The sequence below is a fragment of the Rhinolophus sinicus genome, linkage group LG01, assembly GCF_036562045.2.
Source record: "Rhinolophus sinicus isolate RSC01 linkage group LG01, ASM3656204v1, whole genome shotgun sequence".
In the NCBI taxonomy this organism is placed as follows: Eukaryota; Metazoa; Chordata; class Mammalia; order Chiroptera; family Rhinolophidae; genus Rhinolophus; species Rhinolophus sinicus.
In genome coordinates this window covers 6,911,017-6,934,787 of record NC_133751.1, presented here as the reverse complement: position 1 = coordinate 6,934,787, position 23,771 = coordinate 6,911,017, and the positions used below count along the sequence as shown (strand labels likewise).

General features: G+C 42.5%; 1 protein-coding gene across 10 annotated transcripts in view; it reads left to right on the top strand.

Annotated features, from left to right (window-relative positions):
- The window catches only part of TTC3 (tetratricopeptide repeat domain 3), a 106,419-nt gene extending 83,096 nt beyond the window's left edge, over positions 1 to 23,323 (top strand). For 9 of the 10 annotated variants that reach the window (XM_019730309.2, XM_019730307.2, XM_074325465.1 and 6 more), the window contains 11 exons: positions 4,272 to 4,411; positions 7,022 to 7,090; positions 8,580 to 8,676; positions 10,034 to 10,134; positions 11,911 to 12,001; positions 12,429 to 12,530; positions 15,729 to 16,090; positions 17,592 to 17,718; positions 17,904 to 18,038; positions 21,031 to 21,123; positions 21,808 to 23,323. In XM_019730309.2, coding sequence (XP_019585868.2) covers positions 4,272 to 4,411; positions 7,022 to 7,090; positions 8,580 to 8,676; positions 10,034 to 10,134; positions 11,911 to 12,001; positions 12,429 to 12,530; positions 15,729 to 16,090; positions 17,592 to 17,718; positions 17,904 to 18,038; positions 21,031 to 21,123; positions 21,808 to 21,882 — 1,392 coding nt within the window. In that variant the 3' untranslated portion in view covers positions 21,883 to 23,323. The remainder of the gene's footprint in view (positions 1 to 4,271; positions 4,412 to 7,021; positions 7,091 to 8,579; positions 8,677 to 10,033; positions 10,135 to 11,910; positions 12,002 to 12,428; positions 12,531 to 15,728; positions 16,091 to 17,591; positions 17,719 to 17,903; positions 18,039 to 21,030; positions 21,124 to 21,807) is intronic. The other variant, XM_019730308.2, reaches the window with a different exon arrangement.
- Positions 23,324 to 23,771: the final 448 nt, after the last annotated feature.

Sequence of the window (23,771 nt, the reverse complement as noted above, 5' to 3'; positions counted from 1 at the left end):
TTGGGTGTACCGGTTCCTATACCTGGGATCAGCTGGCCATGGATTGATCTAGAACGGCCTCAGCTGGGATGACTGGGGCACCTAGCTCTGATCCAGTGGCTTTCATCTCCCGGAAAGTGCAAGGCTGAACAAGGACAGTCTCACAAGCTCTTTTCAAGCCTCTGCTGCCGTCAAGCCTGCTAATAGCCCATTAGGCAAAGCAAGTCATGTAGGTCAGATTCAAGGGGAGGGGAGAGACTGCCTGTTAGTGAAGGGAACTGCAGGGTCCCATGAAAAGGGTATAGACACCGGGAGGGGCGAAGGATGAGGCCCCCAGTGCGCTCTCTGCCTCAGTAGGTTAACACCGATAGCTCGCTGACACTCACTACTAAGAGCTGAAAACCCTCCCACGACTGGTGGCTGCCTCCATCTCCAGCCATCTCTGCATTGCCCTCTGCTCTGAGGGGTGACATTTATCACGTGGCTTCTCACTATCACGTTTCCCAGCACTGACCCTTGTGCCTCAAGTGGCCTCTTCCTTCCCAAGCCTGGCTGACTCCTGCTCGTCCTTTGCGTCCAGCTCAAGCTTCACTCTTGAGGAAGCAGTCGCTGATGGCGTCCTCGGCTTGGTTAAAGCCCTTGATAATAAGCGCCTCATTGTGTTGTACCGTAATTATCATTTTATTAACATCTATTGAAGTACAATTCACATACTATGAAATTCATCCAAAGTATTTAGTTCAGTGTTTTTAGTATATGCACAGAATTGTACAGCCATCACCACAATCTTAAGGTTAGAACATTTCATCAGCCCAAAAAGAAATGTACCCACTACCAGTCACTCCCCATTTTCCTCTCTCCACCAGCCCTAGGCAACCACTAATTTACTCTGTAGATTTCTGGGCATTTTATATAAATGGAATCATATTGTGTATGGTCTCTTGTGAGTGCCTTCTTTCAATTAGCAAAATGTTTTCAGTGTTCATTCACGTATATCCCTCCGTGTAACATGTATCAGTACATCATTCCTTTTAACTGCTGAATAATATTCCATTATGTGGCTAGATCATATTTTATTTATCTGTTCATCAGTTGATGGACATTTGAGTTACCCACTTTTTGACTGCTGTGAACATTAGACTACAAGTCTTCCTGTAGACATGTTTTCATTTCTCTTGGGTATATACCTCGGAGTGGGATTGCTGGGTCATATGCTAACTCCATATTTAACCTTTTGAGAAACCTCCAGACTGCACCGTCTTATATTTCCACCAGCAGTGTGCAAGGGTTCAGTTTCTCCATGTTTTCATTGACATTTGTTAGCATCCATCTTTCTGGTTGTAGCCATCCTGGTAGGTGTGGAATGGTATCTCATTGTGGTTTTGATTTGCATTTCCTTAAGGCTAATGATGTTGCGAGTATTTTCATGTGCTTATCGTTTATTTGTTTATCTTCTTTGGAGAAATGTGTATTCCAATCTTTTGCCCATTTATTAATTATATTATTTGTGTTTTTGTTGAATTGTAAGAGTTTTTAAAATATATTTGGCTTATAAATTGCTTATCAAATGTAATTTATAAATATTTTCCCATCTTCCATACTAACAAATATATTTCTCCCATCTTTATTTTGTGGGTTGTCTCTTCACTTTCTTGATGGTATCATTGGCAGCACAGAACTTTTTAATTTAGGGGGTGGCTGGTTAGCGCAGTTGGTTAGAGCACGGTGGTTGCCGGTTCGATCCCCGCATGGTCCACTGTGAGCTGCGCCCTCCACAGCTAGATTGAAACAACTACTTGACTTGAGCTGATGGGTCCTGGAAAAACACACTTAAATAAATAAAAGGTTTTTTTTAAAAAAGACTTCAGTTGTAAAAGTTAAAGGTTTAAAAAAAGTTTTTAATTTAGTGTAGTTTATCTACTTTTTCTTGTTTGGCTTATGCTTTTGATACTTAAGAAACCATTGTCTAAGCCAAGGTCACCAAGATTTACTCCCATATTTTCTTCTAAGAGTTTTATAGTTTTGTCTCCTCCATGTAGGTCTGTGATCCATTTTGAGTTAAGTTTTGTGTATGGCATAGTAATTATCCTGTATGCAGATTTCCCCCACGGAGCTGTGATCTCCCTGAGAGGAAGGACTTGGTCATCTGTGAACCTCAGTGTATAGACTAGGAGCGCTACTGGTGTCAAACAATGTGTACTTCAGCCCAACTGCATGTAGTGAATTGTGTCTTCATACGACTATTCTGTGTCGGCCGACATCTCAGGGCACCAGGCCTACACATCCTGTGAAGACTGGCTTTCCCTGTTGTTAGGTGTATTGCCAGTACGAAGTTGAGGCTATTACTCATTATCTCATCTGACACATATTTATCGAATGCCCCCTGAAGTGCCTCGCCCTGTGCTGTTTGGGGCTTTTATGCAGCATCCTTTTTCTGAGGCCCGAAGGACTCGTTTGTCTCTGCTTTCACTGCCGGTCTTCTTTTGGCAGTGGGCTTGCTTTTAGTTTGTGGATACTGAATTATATAGCTCACTCTATTTCTTCGTTGACTTTGCCTGCCAGAAAGTTTTAACATTACTTCCAAAGAATGGTTACCATCTCATGCCATCTATTTTTATATTACTCTCACTTTTGGTTTTATGTTATCATTCTTGCCTTTTTATTCTCTTTACCTACTTAGCATTCTTTTATCTTTTTAAATTGTATGTATGACGGAAGGTACCTCAAATATTTATTTTGAAATGAAGTTGAGATTTCAAAAAAGAGGTATAGAAACCAAATTTTCTCTAATTAAAAAAACACCCATCAAAGTATTTATAATTATGTCTATAAACTGTGCGTACGGAGGATGCAGTTGTATGTGGCCTGTTCTGTCTTATATTCTAATGTTTAAATGACAAGGATTCAAATCAATCTTGTTCATGGGATCAGAGACAAGTTCATGATGGCTGACCCGTGAGCATTTCAAGGCAGCTGTTCATTAAAAGATGGTTGTACAAATAGCCGATGAACTCACACAGCATTTTCCATGGTTGAGCTCTAAGGGTGTGTGTGTGTGTGTCTTTATAATACTTCGTGCCTTTTGATACCTCAGTTCCTTTAGGTACTTGTTGACAAATCAGTCCTTACGCCCCAGTATAACCTTGTGGTTGCACATCATCTCCCAGCCAAAGGATTGGATCTGAGGTGAAATCATTGGCTTAGAATAGAAGCACAGGGTGGGAGAGAAACAAGGTTTGCGTGGCTGCCACCAAAAAGGCCTGCGTGTGGACACTGGTCATGTAGTCGCAGCGATCCAGGTAGAATACAGATTTTGTATATAGAGTACCCATGGTGGGCCCCCCAGTCATTGTGATGACTCAGCAAACTCAGGATCAGCAAGTAAGGGTCGTTTTCTCGGGTGTGTGTGCATGTACGTGCTATGAGTCATTATTAAAATGTGTGTGTTCTTGTAGGTCACAGGAAAATGGGAATGCCAGTGTTCTGGTCCAACACTTTCATGTACCCGTTTGCCCACCCTTAATCTATCACTGTGCCCCTCAGTTACTTTCCAAAACAAGAATCTCACCAGCCACTGCCCCACTTAAGAACCTTCACTGGCTCCCTGTTGCCTGCGGGCTGAAGTCCACATGCCTTAGCGTGGCTTACAAGGCCCTTCATAATTTGAACTAAAGCTACCTCGGGTGCCATTCTCTGCCCTGCTTTCCATACGTCCAGCTTGGACTGCAGCCATGTTGCACCTCTTGCTTTTGTCCAGACGTGCCTTTTTTATCCTTCTGCCTTGCTGTTCCCACTGCTTGGAATCCGTGCTTTGAGTGGTAGTCTCATCCTTGAAGACCGAGACCAGACGTCACTGATTTTGAGAGGCCCTTCACAAGTGCCAGATACCTGATCATGCCTTTGTCTGTTTCTCCTCTAGCCTGATTTGGGGAGGGCAGGTGAGGGCTGAGGCCACATATTGTACCGTGTTTCCCCAAAAATAAGAGCTTTTTTTTTTATTGCTCCAATTAGCCCTAATGTGTCTTTTGGAGCAAAAATTAATATAAGACTCAGTCTTGTTTTACTATAAGAGCTGATTGTCCAGCTAGGTCTTATTTTCGGGGAAACAGGGTACGACCGTATAGCCCTGGCTCGGTCTAGGTAGCACACCCTGCTGCAGCCAGCTCTGAGGGTGGGCTCTGAACTGGAGTCATTGATTAAGCTACTTCACCACCAAAATACTAATCTTTTGGGCTCTTTTTTTTAAGTTAATCTTCCCATTTATTTAAGTATTCTTTGTAAAATGTTTTTAGATCTCAAAGACAGAATTAGACTGGTTCCTCAAAGATTTGGAAAAGGAAGTTAAAAAATGGCAACAGGAGAAAAAAGAAATCCAAGAAAAACTAAAAGCATTAAAGAAGAAAATGAAAAGGGTTTCAAATGTCATTGAAATGTAAGTAACAATTGAAAGGCAGTGCTTTTTATTGTTTTTAATTGGGGTGGGGTTTTTGGTTATTTTAACATTTTCAATACGCAGTTTCAAATTATGTCAAGTAAAGTAGAAATTTTAGATACTGTTTTCATATCATTTTAAAGCACTTGTGTTGGGGAATTATCTCACCTAAAATGTATTCTAAACCTATCATGTTTGCAGATAAATAAAATGGATGTAGCTGTGAATCAATGAAGAATGATTTCCTTTTAGTTCAAACATTACCCCTCCTGTGAACATGACCTTCCTTCCTTTTTCCTTATCTGTAAAATGAGGAGACTAGATTAAGCTGGTTTTCAGCACTAATATTCTGTGATGATTATTTATAATTACTTTCATCCTGAATCCTTAAATTATTAAATTTGGTCCTGTAGGGGGCATTCAAATGGCTCAGTTGGGTAGAGCGCGAGCTCTCAACAGCAAGGTTGCCGGTTCAATTCCCGCATGGGATGGTGGGCTGCACCCCCTGTGACTAAGATTGAAAACGGCAACTGGACTTGGAGCTGATGAGCCCTGGAGAAACACGCTGTTCCCCAATATTCCCCAATAGAAGAAAAATGTTTTTTAATTTGGCCCTGTAACATGAAGGATTTGGAAATACGTATAGGTATTACAATTGTCAGATGGGCCAAGTTGGTTTTAAGATTCTATGTTCACTTCCTAACCCTTCTCTTCCCTAAATAGTGGTATGTCATATGATTTGTCAGCTTAATTGATAATCTACACTGTGTGACAAAGCACCCAAAACTCTGTGGCTTAAATTGACAGCCATTTTATTTGATCATGATCTTGCAATCTGGGCTGAGTTCAGCTAGGCGGTTCTTCTGCTGGGCTTGCCAATGCTTCCCCACCTGGCAGGCTGCATTTAACTGGGAATTGGCTGGGGCTGGGCTCAGCTGGAATGCTGGGATGTCTTGGTCTCTCTGTCTCTCCGTGTAGTTCTCAAAGCTTCTCCCTCTCCATGTGGCCTCTTCATGTGACTTTTATCTATGTGGTTTCTCCATCTGGTCTCCAGCATGGTGGTCAGACTTCTTACGTGGTGCTAAGGGCTTCCAAGAATGTAGAAGTGGAAGCTGCCAGACCTTCTGAAGGTTTCAGCCCAGAACTGTCAGCATCATCATCACTTCCACCACGCTCCCTTGTTTCAAGCAAGTTGCAGGCTGACTCCAGATTGAAGGGCATGAATAATGGGGGGGCACGGTTCACTGGAGGCCACATGACCGCACTCAGTCTTTCAGGACATGTATGGTTTTTCCATTTGCCATGCCATGTGATCAGATGACTTGCATTGTGAGTCTCGCTAGCATTACACTTGGATAGTTTTTAGGCAGTCCTTAAAAGAATGAGAAAGTATAAAACACTGCCTATGTCAAGGCATTTTGATTATGCCCAAAGTAGTTTCAGTACTAGAATACATTTACGGAAATGACAGTGTCTATAAAGCTCTTTACCTTTTAATATTTGAGCAGGTCTAGTCTTAAGCGTTAAGTCATCCAAAAATTCAGGAATATTTATATTTAATTATATATTTTTATATGTTCAATTCAGACATGCTATCAAACTAGACAAGATAGGTGAAGCTGTCGATCAAGAAAAAATTTTTCTTTGCTAGCATAAGCAAAACTATTCTGAGAAATAAACTTTGTTTTTTTTCACTTTATTAATCTATTTCTTTGCCTTTTCTGTCACAATTTACAGGTAAGCCATAGGCTTCTCTGCTTTCTGCACTTTCCAAATGAATGCTTTAAAGATAAATTTTTATATTAAGGTTTCTTAGAGAAGCACAGAGTATATAAGGGATGATTTGACTTTTCTACACTTTAGATCACACTTAGTATTCATTAAAAAAATGAATGGGACAGAAGGAGCTCGTGATTGGTGCAGGATACAAACCAGAGATAACTATGACAGATGGCACAAATTCCATGGGAGAGCTACCCAGTATTGAGTACTGAAAGGAAGTGTTTTACAAAAGAAGTGAAATGGCATTTAAACTGGTTCTTGGTGGAGACTTGGAATTTTTAGCAAGTAGAGCAGACTGACAAAGTATATAGGAGAGCAAGAAAGAAAAGGCAGAACTTAATGTGTGCAGGGCATTGCTTAAGAATCAAAGACCTGTACACTTTGTTTTGAAGGGTTATCAGACAGGGGAAGGGGGGGAGAGAGAGAGAGTTGGACTTTAAGTTCTATTTTAAAGAATAGGAGGCTGCTTTTATTTTGAATGAGGACCACTGGCCATCCTGGTGACGATCCATCAACCCCTATTTGACCCACTCAGAGGTGCTCTTGGAAGTGGCCTGATAGAGCATCTACACCACAAGCATATGACCTAGTGATCAAATAAAATGGCTGAAATACGTGATCTGCCCTCCAGGTGTAAAAGGAAAGCTTCCCCAAAGGAAAATGACACAAATTCTCTGCGTATTTAGAAGATACTAGAAATAAAACAGAATGTAGAAACTTACAAAGAATTTGAGAATTTTTGCATGGGGGTAGGTAGAATTTACTCTGGAATCGGGTTTTTAAAAATGTTGGAATGTTAATCAAACTTTGGTAATGATACTTTCATAGGTACATTGAGAAAAATGATGGAAAGGATAAAGCACATGAGTTACTTCTGGATCAGTCCCTTGAAATCAGGCAAGTTAAGCTTAAATTTATTTTTTCTAATGTTTTTAATAGGAGAGGACACTAGACTTCTAAATACATTGTTGCTTGTCTGCTTCCTTTAAATAATTGTTTCGCTTTCCTTTATTTTCTGTTTCATTCTTTAAATTGCTATTCCAATACATTTATTCTTTAAGTGTTTACTTTATGATGTTCCTACTTTTATTTCACATTGTCAGTACAAAAAAAATCAGAATTTATTGTTGATTACTCCTCTCTTCCCTTGAATTAACTTGAAACTAAATAGGTGTTTTTAAAACTTTTGTATTACTTGAAATAACAGCCTCAACTATATCATGGTTGTTTGTTGTTCCACGATTATAGGTTCGTTAAAGAATTTTTATTTTGAACCTATAAAAGGCTTCCTTTTAATCTTTATTAATACAAATAATGTTTTCACATTACTGGTAACCAGTATATTCAGTAGTAAGCAGATGTGTTCTGCTTTGTTCATTTAATATTGTTTGAGATACGAGGTGTGATCAACAAATATAGTGCTTTTTTTTTTTAATGTATTACAGTAAAAGACACATTGCTATTAACCCCTATCAAAATACTCCCCCTCGCTTCGAACACACTTATCCCATCGTTCTTCCCACTTTCTGAAGCAGTTCTGGAAGTCCTCTTTCGTGAGTGTCTTTAGTTCATCCTCCATCATGACAGCAGTGCTCCATGTCACACATCACTTCTGATACAGCAATTTAAAACATTATGTCAAATAAAAACATTACGGTGTGTCCTCATCCATCTTATTCACCGGGTCTGGCACCGTGTGACTTCTGGCTCTTCCCCGAAGTCGAAATGATTCAGGACATCAAAGCAGCCACGACAGCGCAACTAAAGACACGAAAGAGGCCTTCCAGAACTGCTTCAGAAAGTGGCAGGAACGATGGGATAAGTGTGTTCGAAGCGAGGGGGAGTATATTATGGGGAATTAATGGCAATGTGTCTCTTACTATAATGAGTTGTTTTTATTTAAACATTCACTATACTTTGTGATCACACCTCATATACATATCCCTTCGCATCATGGTCCGTGGCTGTCTTTCATTGTCATAAACGTATTACCACAAACAACTTTGTATAGATCACTTTTTTCCTTTGAGTTATTTCCTTGTAATACATATCAAGATAGAATTTCTGACTCAAGATGAGGGATGTTCTATAAAGTTTATTAATATAGCCACATTATACTCCAATTAACACTCATAAAAAAGGTGAACCAGTTTCTCAGCATTCCCACCAAAGACTCGGTTTTAACTTCATATCTTCGTTTGATCATTTGTAAAGTGTAAAAGGGCATCTATGAGTCCGTATTACATAGTAAAATACTAGGCAAGAAGTTACTCTGGAAGGTACCATATGTCTTTTTGTGGCATGATTTCAAAGGTAACCTGGCTTTAGCCTTTGTGATCTCACTGGTTAAATTTTATCGTGAAGTTTTTTCCTTTAATATTTGCAGTAATACATTTACAAATGAGAAAATGAAACTAGAAGAATGTATAAAGAAAGGGAGAGAAGATTATGAAGAGATTCTTCAAAGAGCTGTGGCTGCAGAGGTAAGTCCAAGACACTTGGTGACTGGCAGATAGGCAGGATGTCATTGGTTTGCTTTGTGTTTGGTTCCATATCGGGCACAACAACCATTGCTAAAAAGTGTGCAGCCCAAGGGAGGTGCTGTTACCCATAATGCAACCTCCCTGAACAGCCGCTCTGTCCTTGCCTATAGCTTTTTAATTTTTTACCCTTAAGCTTGTGTTGTGTTACATGGCTGCACTCACGGTGAACACCAAATTTTATAACCTACTTTCCTTATTTAATATTATAATTTAGTCATTTTTCATGCCCTCCACTTTAAATGGCTTCATCATATTTAATCAAGTGATGAAGGTGAAGCAGCCAGCCATGAAACATCTTTGGCGATACTGGAAAAGGAACTTGAAAATAATTCACTTATTAAGAGCATACTCTCTCCTCCCCCCAGAAGAATATATACCGATGGCAGTATATTATTAACATTTGAGAAACTAGTGAGACAAAAACCAAAATAATGACCCCTGGCTATATTTTATTTAGTTCCTAAACATGGTTGTCTTTGTCTAATTAAGAAGTAAAGATTATTTATTGGTATATGTCTACGATGATTCTGGGAAAATAACAGGCTTGGCTTGTGCAGTCTGCAAACGTGAGTCCATTAAATACCAACTATGCAGCTGCTTCTAAGGAAAAGAAGGAAAACAAAAGCCAGAGTCCCTATACTCTGTCGATCCTGTGCCCACATCTGCATTCCCAGGCTTGCTCAGGTCCCGTTTACCACTTTGGCAAGCATTTTTGCCCAGTGGGTCCTGTCAAGGTACTGACCGCTGGGCTGAAATAAGGCAGGTCCACGTTTCCTAGAGTGACTTACAAAAATGGCCAGTTGGCTTGTGGGGAAGCCAGAGAGTCTAAAGTTTCAAAAACGTGTCCCAGAGGCTTTTGATGCCCACGCTGAGAACAACTGCCGCCTTTAAATCCAATAGGGGGCAGCAGCCTTGGGGTTATTTCTGCAGGCCCCGGACCCTCCGCTCACTATGGGCAGCCCTGAGATAACACACAGCAGGTATATACTCACAGCCAATCAGCTCTGCGTGTACACCGCTTAAGCAGTAAGCCACGTGGAGCTTTCATAGCGGAGAAAAGTATCATTTAACATATATACTTTTACTGTCGTTTTGTTATTCTCTTTTCCAATCAAAAGTTTGAATTCACATTCACCTGAGCAAAATTATAACATAATCAAATTCTGATGATTCTGCCATCGTATGTCATTTACGGAGAAACTTCAAGGTGGTTTAGAATGTTTAAGTTGTAACAACTTTGAAATAGTTTCAGTTTTTCAGTTTTAGAATACTTAGGTATCCTCTAATCTAATGGTAGGTGTCTGTGCTTGCAAACTGGAAGGAGACGGAAGTGTGTAAGCTGCAGGTCATGGAAGCACAAGCGGAAGGATGTCTGAAGAACCTGAAGCAACTGAGCAGGTACAGTGTGGTCTCACCGGTGTCTTTCCCAGCATGTCATTCAGTAAATCAAAGTTCCAGGTGATTTGAGAAAAATATTTTGTATTAGGCAGGATCTTTTTATTTTTAATAGTTATACAAGTAATACATGTTCAGCTCTAGAAATATCAAAACATACAGACAAAAATGATAAAAATTATCCATAATTCTCAGTTGAGATATAACTAGTTAATATTTTGGAGTTAATTAAGTATTTGAAAAAAATGAAAATTTATATATTGTTTTTACTAAGTAGTCCATAAGCCTTTCATGTCAATTGTTAGGTGTGTCCAGCCTGGTTTTGGAAGGTTGGGTAGTTTCTAGCACACAGATGTGCCCTGATGGGTCACATGCCACTGGTGGGGTCCTTGCATTGTCTGCACATTTTGTTCATAAAAGCTGCACTATAGCAGGTATCCTTGGAGCTAAATTTTTATGTACGTTGTTAATTTTTTCCGTGCATTAAATGTCTGAAATAAAGACCACATTTTCAAGGCTTTTTTAGTGTTTTGCCAAATTCCCTTTTGTAAGAACGGTTACTGAACAATCCTGATGGGAGAGTATGGAAGTATCGCTGCAAAGGATATTTATGGATGTTCCTTTTTTCAACTCTCCATAATCTTTACCTGTTTTTGTTTCTTTGGCTTTGTTTTTAGAATTACCTGGGACTCCTCGAGGGTCTCCTCCAGTCTAGTATTTCTGTGTGTGTTTTCCCACGTGGGACCACTTTTCCTCTGGTCCTTTTTTTAGGCTCCACACACAGGTTTGGACTTTTTTAATCCCATGTTTTTCATCCTTCCTAGCGCTCTTTGATTTAATTTCATACCCTCCGTGCTGAACCAGAGTTTCTGTGGGTCACGGAAGAAGTTTTAGTGTCTAGGTCTTTATTTCTTCATTTTTCGCTATTTTGAGTTTTTTACCTGAGAAAACCTTTCTGATCAAAGATAAAGATGTATGCTGATTACTACAGAACTGCTACCAGTGAGGTTGGGACCCCGTGGTGCTCAGGTGCCATTATTGGGCACTCACCATGGGCTGTGCCTCGTGGCCCATCTGGGAAACCAGCTGGCTCAGGCCTCGTTCATCTAATGGCATTGACTTCCTTGTTAGACCGCACAGTACACGAAGCTTCCTTCCTAGGGCTCTGTGCTAACTCTGCCTGTTCCACCAAAGGGAAGCAAAAGACAAAGAGCACAAAATGTTCTGTTTCTTCCTTAAGATGAATAGTGAGAACTGACACCATCATAGGTTGATAATGTCATTGATCTTCTCAGTTAAGGAGAGGGAAGCTTGTGTGTCACTTTCAGTTGACCAGATGCATGAGGCACTGAGATGGTGAATGGATTTGATCTGTCAGGTCCCATCCTGGATTTTATAGTAAGGGAGCAATGATTTACTGAGATGTTTTCAGTATTCCAGGCTGCCTTTTTCTTTTAATGCAAAGACAGCCTTTTATGTTAAATGTTAATGTCAAATGAAGGATGGCCAAATACTCAAATTTGGGGGAAAATGAAAATTCAGGAGAATATTTTCTCTCTGCCCACCAGATTTGGGGTGTTGCTTAGATCAGTTAAACTTTCCTTAAGTGTCTCTAGTAGTGAGTTTGTAAGATACACAATTCTTTAAAAATGCTTGTTTTTTTGTGCATGACCATGTGAAGTGTATCTTCCATGTCTAAATGTTTATTTTCGTTTGTACTTTAATGCTTTTTCAACTTTTAAAAATATTTTAAAGTTTCACGTTTTTTTACTTTTTCAGTGATTCTGCAGCATATCCTGATTTGGAGTCTGACATACATTCATGGGAATCATTTCTTTCTAATGTTAGAGAAGAAATTGAGAAAGCAGAGGTAAGTTGTAAAATGTTTTATAATTCTATCAAAATCTGCGTGATATTTATAATTCCCTGGAGGCTAGAGTCATATTGAAACTGTTTCTTTTCTGAGCTGTTACAAGCAATAAGAATTTTTTGTTGAAATTCTAAGAATTTCTCATGAGAGTAATTATATTTTCTTAACTATCTTAAACCCTACCCTTGATTGGTAAGATTAGAGCAGTAGTGTTTGTTTGATAAGGCTGTAGAACATTCTGACTAATGAGGTCTTATTTTGAACTTTTTCCCTTACAAGAAATAATTGTTTCAATACATGGCGTCTCGGTTATGTTTCTTAGAAAATTGTGATCACTTTTAATGCAAGAAAAACAGTATTTATTGACAATTGTGGTTCTTCCTTGAAATTTGATAGAAAAACTTAACACTTCCTCTTCTACCTACAGTCTCAGTTTGAAGAACAAATTAAGGCAATTAAAAATGGTTCTCGGCTCAGTGAACTTTCTAAAGTGCAGATTTCTGAGCTCTCGTTTCCTGCGTGTAACACAGTAAGTCTTTCACATCATTTTTTTTCTTTTGAAGGAAAATGAAAATAATGAGCCACAATTTTTCTTAACTGGCCAAAGTCATTGGTGGTTGTTTTCCGGGAGTGGGTTCAGGATGAATTAATAATTACCTTAATGTTTACACGATTGGTGCTACTCGTTAACCTTTTAAGCTTTGTAATAAACATCCTTATATAAATGAGAGACACTCTTTCTACATCAATGTCTGAGGAGAAGACTGGGCGAACACACTGCTGGGACTTCTTTTTTTTCTGGATCCTGGTGTGTGTGTGTGTGTGTGTGTGTGTGTGTGTGTGTGTGTGTGTTTCTCCAGGTGTAACAGGTAATTCAGATATAATCTTATTCCTCAGTCTTTGGGGGCATAAGACCACAATCCAGAAGTTAAGATTTGTTTTCTTGTCAAATACAGAATAAAGACTGGTATACCTGAGGCCTCCAAGGGCTTCGTTTGTCTGGCATGTCAAATTTTACTGCTGATTTGAGGTATATGCTGAATCTTCGGAACAACAGTGATTGCCAAACCTTGTCTTCGTGTTTTAAAATATGCAGTACAGTAAAGAAAAGCGTTAATTCTATTTTGCACCCTTTCAAATATGGTTAGACCTAGTATCACTTTATTTTATTCTGGCATATATATTATTTGGACACAGCAGATGTTCAGTGAGTACTAAATTGCAATGAATTAATAAGCCCAAAGGAGATCAGGCCGTAAGAGTTTAAAGGACTCTCTTCAAGAGTCGATTAGAGATGGATTTCAGAATGTTTTGGCAAAACACTAGAATGTTGTGATTTTGAGACAGTGTCCTGTACCCCACCCAGCACTGTGTTTGCGCCTTTCTGCTTCTGCCAGACCTTTGCCTGGGCTGTTCCCCAGCCTGAGGCATCATCCTCGCTCTGCATTCTGTCTTTCCCTGAAAGCCCGGTTGGGGCTGCCCTCATGTGCCCTCGCCCTGTGATCTTCTGTCACATTCTTTCAGTCGCCTTGACTTAGATGACAGGCTCCCTGCAACGTCTTGATCTGGAACGTCTTTTTCTCGTGAGGACATTGCACATTAAGCATTCAAACTGTGCATTCATCTGCAAAAAAGAACTTTTTTACAACAGTTTAGCCTCGAATTGAGTAAAATATTTTACTGAATCCAAAGTTTTTTTCTCCACAGAAAAATGTGTTTTTTTTCTCTCCATTGAACTGAGTAAGAAATAGATTTACTTAGAAGTAAATTAAAGATTGCTTCTCATTTACTGTTTTTCCAAGTTCTCATAGCAGATATGGAAGGGAGAATAAGTGAAATTGCAGTAGAATATTTTACTGTTAAGTTTTAATTCTAGCTGATGTAATTTTATAAATACCCAGAAGAATTTTAATATCCCAAATCCTGGGAATTTTCCGTGTGCGGGAGCTTGAATGATAAGCATCCCCCAAAATGGTTTCTTTTGTGCCATTTCTCCCGTTCATTCATTGGGTATTTGGTAGTGAGCATAATTAGATGTGGTCTGTGCCCCCAAAGTGCGGATAGATTTGAGAAAGAGAGACTGTAAACCCATAATTATAAGCAGAGTGCACCCAGGTTTTTCACAGGAGCAGAGAATGCTATGGCAGCAGGAATTAGGGGTGCTAATCTAAGATGGAGGTCTAGGCCTCAGGAAGATTGCTGTTGGTGTTCAGGAGTCAGAGATCCAGAATAGGAATCAACCAGACGAAGGAGTAAGGGGGTGTGCGTTTTGAGTTGGGGTAGAAGGTGTGATGTCTGAAGGTCCAGAGAGTTCCAGAAGGAAGAAGCAGCTGTTGGGAGGCTAGTAAAAGAGCGAGAGGACACCCTGCTTTCGTGGCTACAATAGAAGTTGCGTGTGACAGAGGGGCGATAGTGAGAGGATTCTAGAAGCACGCAGGGGCCAGAAAAGACAGCCTTACTGTCTTCTGTGGGGCATGGTCCGCAGCTTGGACTTGTTCTCAGGGCACGAGCGGTGCGGTGTAGGGTTCAAGGATGGGGTCGCCTCAGCCTTGTCTCCTGTGAGGAGCAGCTTGACTGCAGGTGGACAGGTGGGCAGGGGCCTCGGGGATTCCCAGCTTACCAGTCACAGGCTCGTTGCCACCAGCCACGTGCTAGATCAGGGAGTGGACGGAGGAAAACAGATCTGAAAGGTGTTTAGGAATTTCACTTGAAAGAACTGTGCTTCTCATGACATTGGGGCACGGTGTGTGTATGTGGGGGTCTCGAGGACAAATCTGGATTTGTGTCAGTGACGTGGGTGCTAGAGGAGGAGCTGAGTGAGGCAACTGCGCTGGGCTGGTTGTGAGGACACTGAGTTTGAGTGTCTAGGAGTCACCCACCTGGATTTGTCCATTAGGAAGTTTGGATTTACAGAGTTGGATCTCAGGAAAATATTCTAGACTGGAATCTTTTAAAAAGGGGTCGTTATTGGCAGCGGGCACGTGGTCACTGAGAGCGGCCTGGGGGGAGGGTGCAGCTCGAGGCAGCCATCTGGGCCTCAGGCAGCAGCAGCAGGAGCTTCCACACTCCCCTCGAGGACTCCCCAGGCAGGCAGGTGGGAGGGACCCAGCAGCATGGAGCCAGGAGGAGCTCACTGGGAGAACAAGAAGGTGACAGGCAACGTCTGGGTGTCCCTGGGGCTCAGTGGGATGGAGACCATTGGTGGCCGTGGCAGGGGCAATTTTAGGGAGTGTTGCAACAGCTATTTGCTTCACCGGCCACAGAGTGTAGCTGTGAAGGGAGACGTGTGATTAGGTGAGAGTTACCATGTTTCCCTGGAAATAAGACCGGGTCTTATATTAAGTTGTGCTCCAAAAGACGCATTAGGGCTTATGTTCAGGGATGTCATCCTGAAAAATCACGCTAGGGCTTGTTTTCCAGTTAGGTCTTGTTTTTGGGGAAACACGGTAGTTGAAGGGCAAGTTGGTGGGTGAAATGTTCTCCTCAGGCTGCTGTTAGAATTTTGCAGAGAACATAACAAATTATAAAGAGAGTTATTTAGGAGTCAGAGTCCAACCCGCGTTCTAACAGGTAACATGTTACAATCAGTAATTTCTTTTTAACAAAAGAATTTATCATATTCAAGTTTCCTGTGCCTTGAGCCAGCCGGTCTTATGGTAGTCATGCTGAATTACCAGTCTTTGCGATGGACGTTTCTCTAAGTGCTGCTGTGCTGTGTTCCTCACAGACGCGTCCTAAGTCACTTCCAGAGTCTTCAGACCGTGATGATCAGAGTCCCTCGGCTTCTGCAAGTCACGGGACTGGAGACCAAACTACAGTCCCCAAGGATTCAAGTCTGGTCTCTGCCAGCGACCGCCCAGTGGGGGTTCCCTCTGCACCACTGCCAGCGTCGGCCTGCGGTCAGCTGGAAGTCGCCCTGTTGCCAGAGTGTCAGGGCGCTGGCCAGGCTGCGCAGTCAAAACACAGCCTCGTGGCTGACCAGAGCATGCATGTGCCTCCAGGACGCGCATCCCGTTCCAGCCAGTCGCCAAAAAAGCCGTTCAATAGTCTTATTGAGCACCTGTCAGTGGTATTCCCCTGTTACAACAGGTAGGACCGGGAAACATCTGTGACTCTGTTACGTGCTTCTGTTGAACTGAGATTTTTTGATCAGTTCAAAAAATGGCTGAAGTGGAAAGGATTGCATAATTGTTTCATTTAGAAAGACACGTGCTACATTTGCTTTTTGCAATCAGAGAGGTGAGCTTTCTCAAATACATTTCGTAATGTGTATATCTAGACTGAAAACTTAGAACACTCATCAGAACCCATGGCAACCTTGCTGAGATTTTGATGAGATTAGTAACATGCTCCAACACTAGTTACAGAATCACCAAATGAACTGCAAAACAATAGTTTTTTATCATTTTGGAAAAACAACGAATATAAAAGAAGGCGGCAGCAACTCACGCCTTCTTGGCCAGTACCTCTGCTACTTAGAGGTGGGGTAGAAAAGCCCGGCTGCAGTGCGATAGTGAGTCAGTGTCACAGAGGGATGGACGGGGTGGGGGCTGCTTTTCACTAAGTCAGCCCAAGTTCTCTGGAGGGTTTGTGTCTCCACCTCTGGCCTCGCTGTCCAGGTTGATGCAAGGTGCTCCTTGTCTCGGGAGAGGTAGAGGAAATGTCTCTGGAATCCAGCTCGGAAGAGAGGAATCCACACCTCGAATGACCCTTTGTACCTTCCATGTTATTCCTGTCTTTCTTACAATATTAGTTACAGGCTCTGAAATTATACTTTTGGAATGAAGTGGTCATTAAGTTATCACTGGCCAGAATTAGCGTTTCCCAGCGATGAGCACAGCCCTGCCCTTTTGAAAGTGAGCGTGCTGTGTCCGCTCGTGGGCATCTTTAGCCCCCCTCCCCCCCAGTTGGAGAAACATTACAGGTTCTCACAATAGCAGTGACCATGCCAGTTGTAAAACTATTTAAGTTGTAGTTACTAAAAGTACCTGACAAATAAAATGGTTTGCAATCCTGATTAATTTTGGTAGAGTTTAAATAACCAAAGAGAAATGCATCTTAATTTTCTGAAAGTTATAACATTTGGGGTATTAGTGGTACAAGATCAACTTCCTGTCGATTAATGGTATAATTCCCAACCTCTGGTGCTCTTGAAACATTCAGGCTATGAAACCCTTGTTCTTGGTTAGATTTTTAAGGGAGGAAGTCAGCAGAACTAGATTCCTCTTAGACAGAGATTTTACTATTTCAGGTCAGAACCAGTGGTGTCTGGTTGGTCGTTTAGTGACGTTGCATAAATGGCTGTATGAAGTCTGGTGTCTAAATTAGGGATGGCCGCCCCAAGTGAGTCTAGCAGATATGCTACTACTTAGAAACTCTGTTTGAATAAGTATTTAGAAATATTATTGGAGTTTTCATAACTCCTTGGAAAAGAGTGATTCCGCTACTCTTATGTACAGTTACTAATGTTCACAAATTTTGTTTGTGTGTATTTGTTTCTTTTAGCTGTTGGGTTACTGTTGGCACATAACACTTCTCAGCAATAGAAAACTGACTTTCTGCTGTCGCTTATCCCCACTTTCCCTTTCAGCACCGAGCTTGCTGGTTTTATCAAAAAGGTGCGAAACAAAAACAAGAACTCGCTGTCTGGACTGAGCATTGATGAAATTGTCCAGAGAGTGACGGAACACATTTTAGATGAACAGAAAAAGCAGAAGGTCAGTATTTCATCCAGATACCATGAAACATTTCACTTTACCCATCTCTATTTATAAAACAAGAGAATTGTAAAAACACACAAAAAGCTTTCAGCTGAAGCGTGGAGAGCAGTTTACTGAAGGCAGAGGATGGCCAAGCTTTGGCGTACCTGAACTTGCCTCCCCACCCTGCATTATGTCCACAGCCAAGTCCAGGACAGGACAAGAGGCTGTCTGAGGCCAGCTCTGCTGCTTCTGTGACCAGGGCCCTCCAGAGCCCGAGCTCCGTGACTGTGGGACCGTCGCCCAAAACCCAGGGGCAAGAGACAGAAGACGTCCCTGTGAGTGTCATGTGTATGACTTACACTCAGGGTTTTTCCTTAATGCAGAACGGAAAGGAAGGAAAATTGTTAATCCATGATTTAGTCTCATTCTCATTTCTAGACCTAATTTATTTGATCTGAACATTAGAAATGAAACATAGATGTTCTCAGCCTTCCGTTAGGACAGTCAGTGAACGGCGAGGTTGTTGTCTCTGCTTTGCGCGCGCCTCAGGGAGCCACGGAGAGAAGCCCGTGTGTGTGACAAAGGCTGAGCCTGCAGCCGGTCGGTACATGTACATTAATTATTCATGTCGAAGATGGTGTTTTGAATCGTTGGCAGAAGCGATTTGGGGACCGTTTTCCTCTGTGTGACCATGGCCTTTGGAGTCACGCAGCCACGGTTCCCTCACTTGATAGCACTGAGCTCGGATCATACTTGCTTTTCGGGTTTTTTGGACGAAGCTGCTGCCAGATTCCCAAGGCCAAGCGCTCAACAGAGGCTGCTTACTTCCTTTCCTGTCCCCATTAGTGCCTGCAGGGGACTGGACTGGACTAGCTGCCCCTGATTTGATACAGTGGTGTACGTGGTTTTTTTCCCCCACATGGACAATAAGAATGTCACATTTACATAGAACTTCTTATGAAATACTCTCTTACCTAGGATCTCAACTGATAGGTCATTGGAGTTGTCTTTATTTTCCAAATGAGGAAACCAAGGCACAGATAATTCATGGTGTTTTTCAGCACTCGTTCATGTGCTCTGAACGTGCCCCATGGAATTCCCCAGCCCCCACCGCTGGGGATCGTGCCGCAGAGACCGGGCGTGTGGTTGTCACCTGTGTGGCCCAGGGCCTGGGGCTGCAGGTTGAATTCTGACGTAGAGCATGCACTTTCCTCTATACAGCTGTGCTGTCCGAGTATAGATGAAACTGACCTTGGAGAGTTCAGGCCCTGTGGCAGCCTCACTGTGACGTCCGCGGTGCCACATCCAAGTGGGGTTTCAGCGTGAGGCCCTGACAGGACGAGCTTAGCTTGCTGACTCGAGCTGAGTGCCGAGTCTTTCTGTGGACTTAGGTGTTTATTTCTTCGGTACTTTTCACTTTCCAGTCCCCCTGGGAGAATTTCTATACCACATACACCCCGGTCCAGAGGGCTCATCCCCACGCTCACCCCAGGGATGCCTGGCCCTCCTTCTCCCGGGTGTCCCTGACTGGTCACGCGCTCTGTGGTCCTGCAGGCAGGCAGACTTCTCAGCATTCTCACGTCGTGCGTGTGTGTGTGTGTGTGTGTGTGTGTGTGTGTGTGAGTATGCATGCGCGTGCGCTTACTGGCCACCCCGCCCAGAACAGGCTGTGATCACCTGAGGAGGAGAGAGCCCTTTCTACCACAGTTGATGGTGAGAGTAACACAGGTATACGAGCTGACTTACGAGGAGCATTGGTGTTCAAGCTGGAACTTAGTTTCGTAATCACAGATAGTTTTTTTTTAATTAAAAGTAGGTTGCTTTATATTTTTCAACTATAACAGTAATACATTATTCACAATAGCAAATGGAAAAAAAAAAAAAAAGAGCATCTGATGAACCTCAAAACCCATCCTGTAAGGTAACCAGTACTATTACATGGTACAGATTTTCCTAAACTCCTTTGTGTGGATGTGTGAATTTAGCCAAACTGTAGATACCTTTTTGTGTCCTTTTTTTTCTTTTTGCTTGGAAATCTATTGTATGCATTTCCACCCTAGGCAGTAGTCAAGTTGACCTGTGGATTGTTAAAGCCAAACCTGCCTGAGCTTTGCAGAGGCCCTGACCTGCCCTTCCCAGGGCCGATGCCTCCCTGACCCTCCCCTTGGGCCACAGAGGGAGGGAGACCACCTCATTCTGCCGTGTGTCCACCCCATCGCTGGGAAGGACAGAGAACCCCATTCAGCAGCTCGGGGTCTTCAGACCTTCAGGCGCGCTGCCGCAGCCCCACCCTCTGACCCTAAGCCCACTGCCAGGGCTGTTCATTTTCTCCCTGGACGGTGAGGGGCTCAGGTCTGGCCACGTTCCTTGCCGGCTGCTAAGGACACAGGGAAACAAGGCTCACTTCCTGCCTCAGGGTGCTCAGAGTTAAGAGGGTCTGAGAGTCTAAACGCATGATGTCATGTGTGGGCTGCAGGGAGCACTTGTGCCAGGCACCCTAGGGTGGCACTGTGCTCTGCTGGCACGTAGAAAACACTGTGCTCACCAGCCTGGGAGCTGCTGGAGCCGGCACCCTTCCATTCCTCTGTGTCTCAGCGCCCCGGCTGCACGACCCCCGACTAGGGGGTTTGTTACATGAGCAGCAGCTTGTTGGGTTTTGATTTGCACAAGTAATCCGCGTTCAGGGAAAGTTTACACAGTAGCCGAGCAAAAATTAAATCTCTCTTAACTAAAAGTAAGCACTGTTAACATTGTCTGCTTTTCCAGACTCTCATCCAGGCACCTCTGCATACACATTCTCTTTAATTGTTTAGAACTTGAATTATGTGATCACATGGTACACACTGTTTTGTAGCCTGCGTTTGTTCACAGGGCTGTTATGTGCGGCCACTTTCTCTGTTGGGGGTGATGGGGTCCCATGCAGGTCGTCATTGGCCCCACAGTTGTCCATCGTGCGGGTGTGTCCTAATTGATGTGACTGTCCCCAGCTCTTAGATAATTAGATGAGATTCATTTGTAATATTCGCTAGTGCGATGCTTTAAGTATGGGCTGGGCTAAGTAGACACTTGCAGTATTTTACCAGGGACTCTGTTAACTATATGCAACACTTCTTTCTCTGTGAAAACTAGGATTTTAAAAGTGTACTTTTCTTTCAGTATATTTTGTTTTTCCCTAGGAAATACTATTAAAAAATAAGTTACTCCATCAGTTTGCTTGGCTATAATGGGGAATAGTGGCAAAGTGTTTGAAGGCCATATATGTCGGGAGAGATGATGTAGTAAAAAGGAATTTAGTGATTTATTATCCAGATACATTTGTTTCCACAGGCCCTGGGTACAAATTCCTGTGAAATGTGCCATGAGGTATTCAAATCCAAAAACGTACGTGTGCTGCACTGTGGGCACAGGTTCCACAAAGGGGTAAGACTTCTCTTTGGCCATCCTCACAGCAGTGTTTTGACTGTGAAGTATTTTGAAAACTAAACCTAACTGGGTCCAGTGTGCCTGAGCCTGGGAGATTCCGGCGGTACCCTTCTGGGATTTGTGGGTGACTGGCGGTGCTTTGGGTGCCGTGAGCATTTGTCCCACAGCCCTGGTGCTGGGTCAGGATAGATGAGGTCTCTGCCACACCAGTTTATTCATTTCCTGAGAAGAGGGATAGGTAGTCTGCTCACTGCAAGGAGTCCAGACAGCTTGCGGTCTCTTGCATGGCCTGCCTCCGTCAGTTACAGGGCACCGTGCCTGGGCTCTCAAACTTGACACGCACACCCCAGCTCTGTGACGGCAGCAGGCTGGTGAGATGTGCGAGGACCAAGACCAGGCAGAGGGGCGGATGGGTGAAGAACTGGATGAGGGAGTCCAAGGGCCAAGGAAATACCAGCCTCTAGAAGTAAGGTCAGCGGAAGTGCCAAGACTGCAGCTGGAGTGTGGAGGGAAGAGGGGAGGCCAGCAGCCATCCCCCAAGGTCAGGTTGGAGGCCTGTTATTCATGGGTCAGATTCTGAGGCGGGATTATTTGTTTCCTGGGGAATCCTCCTGGCCTAAGCAGGAGAGCTAAGGCCCCAGGGCTCCTGAAGGCGCCGACTGATCTGTTTCTCTTTTTCAGTGCTTTAAGCAGTGTCTGAAAGGGCAGAGCACTTGCCCGGCCTGCCTCGACCGTGATCTCCTCTCAGAAGAGTAGCCCGCACCTTCCTGGAGGCCAGCCTGCTCTTCTGGGCAGTCAATCCGTGCTGAAGGGTAATGCACTGGTTTGTTGAGTTGGAAGGATAACAATATACAACCTTTAGGTACAAAAAGCAGATATTTAAAGATTCTTCACACTGTGTCACAACACTAATAAATGGAAATCTTTATTAGTAAGTCATTCCCCCACTCTGATGAAACACTCCAATACTGGCCAAAAGGTGGTGAATGGAATTAGGTGTAACATGTTCTGTATTGTCGGGGCTGTGACAGAGGCGCTCTCTGGGGCGCAGGCTTCTTTTGGAAAGTACTCTGAGCGTCTCCAAGCAGTACTTGAATTCTTAACCTACTCAAGTGCCCAGGTTAAATTTTTTATAAGAGTCAATGTTCCTAAAAATATACCAACATTTTTCCTCAAAAGATTTTGCATTTTAAAAATGGGCTTAAGCAAACCACATTTTAATAATTTGTATTTAATGTTAAAATATTGGCTGATTTAGACCAAAAGAGTCACATCTCTTCATGAAACACCATGTGATTTTGATTTTTCATTTCATTATTTTATTTCCCCAAAGTAGATTTGTAAAGTGCTCATTTTTCATCTTCTAAAGATATATGATTTTTGAAATTCGATTACAGACCACTTTCTTTTATCAGCCAACACTTTTTTACCCCTAAAATCGAGACCCATCTTCATCATCCCAACCCCACATTCAGAACTTATTCTTTGAGTCCCTTCCTGTTTTCCTTCCTGGCATTTGTCTTGCTTCACGAGTTAGACAACAAGTGTGTGGGTGTCTCTATTAGCTCACAGCAGGCACTGTGGGGAGTGGTCACCATTATTCCCCTTCCTGTTCCCACCACCAAGGAGAGACAGGTGTCATCAGACAGGCCGAGGCATCCCTGTTACAATCGTTCCATGTTTGTCGTTTCTGTGAATAATGCATGCTCTCTTGTACTGTGGCCTTAAGAACAAAACTAGCTACATTAACTTAAATTTAAAAATTTAGGTATCTTTAGTGACTATAGACAGTGGTAAATATAGAAACACAAATTCTGAACACATTCCATTTCTCTCAAACACGAAGGATCAAAAAATGTTTTTCAGTGTGTTCCTTGTTCTCTTGGAAGCTCAAGTTCATGAGCTGATTTTTTTGCCTTCCTCTGCCTTGATTCCTCGTGAGTTTCGATGTCTCAGTGACTTAGTCCCTAGAAGCTTACTCCACGTTGTGAAGCAGATTCTCCATGCAGGTCCCTGAAACACCATCTGCATGTTCATAATAACTGAGAATTGTAGATATTAAGATACGTAGGGACCGGTTTGTAGCCGCAGGTACAAAAGAAAAGCAGACCAGCTGGAAAAAACATGTTTTGCATATAACTTCAAATACTTGTGAACATGTCTTGTGAGTTTCAAAATAAAGCACATTCTAAACTAACATCAGTTTACTGTCGTACTTGTCCATTCTTTATTAAATAATGTCTAAAAAAACTTCTGCTGTAGAGTTCAAGACACCTGTGTTATGCTGACATTTTTTAAAGTGAATTTATTTGAGAAGAAGAGCACATCTGAGGAGTGTAACCAAGGACTTAGGACATTTTAGAGCCTGGATCAAAACACTCCTTTTGTGCCTAAATAAAGGCCACTGAACTCAAGTTTACAAGGTTGGCTATTAAAATTTGGGAATGGAAAGTTTACAGAGATAATCATTTACTGTCTTAGGCTATAGTAAGAGATTTTTCATGTGACTACACAGAAGAATGTTGAAATTGGATTGCATTCCTCCATACCGGCTTTTTTGAGGCACTTGTGGATTCATGGACTAAGGCTGAGCAGTGGGATTTCCCTTTCAGACCTGTCTCTGAACACTGAGAAATGATGAAAGA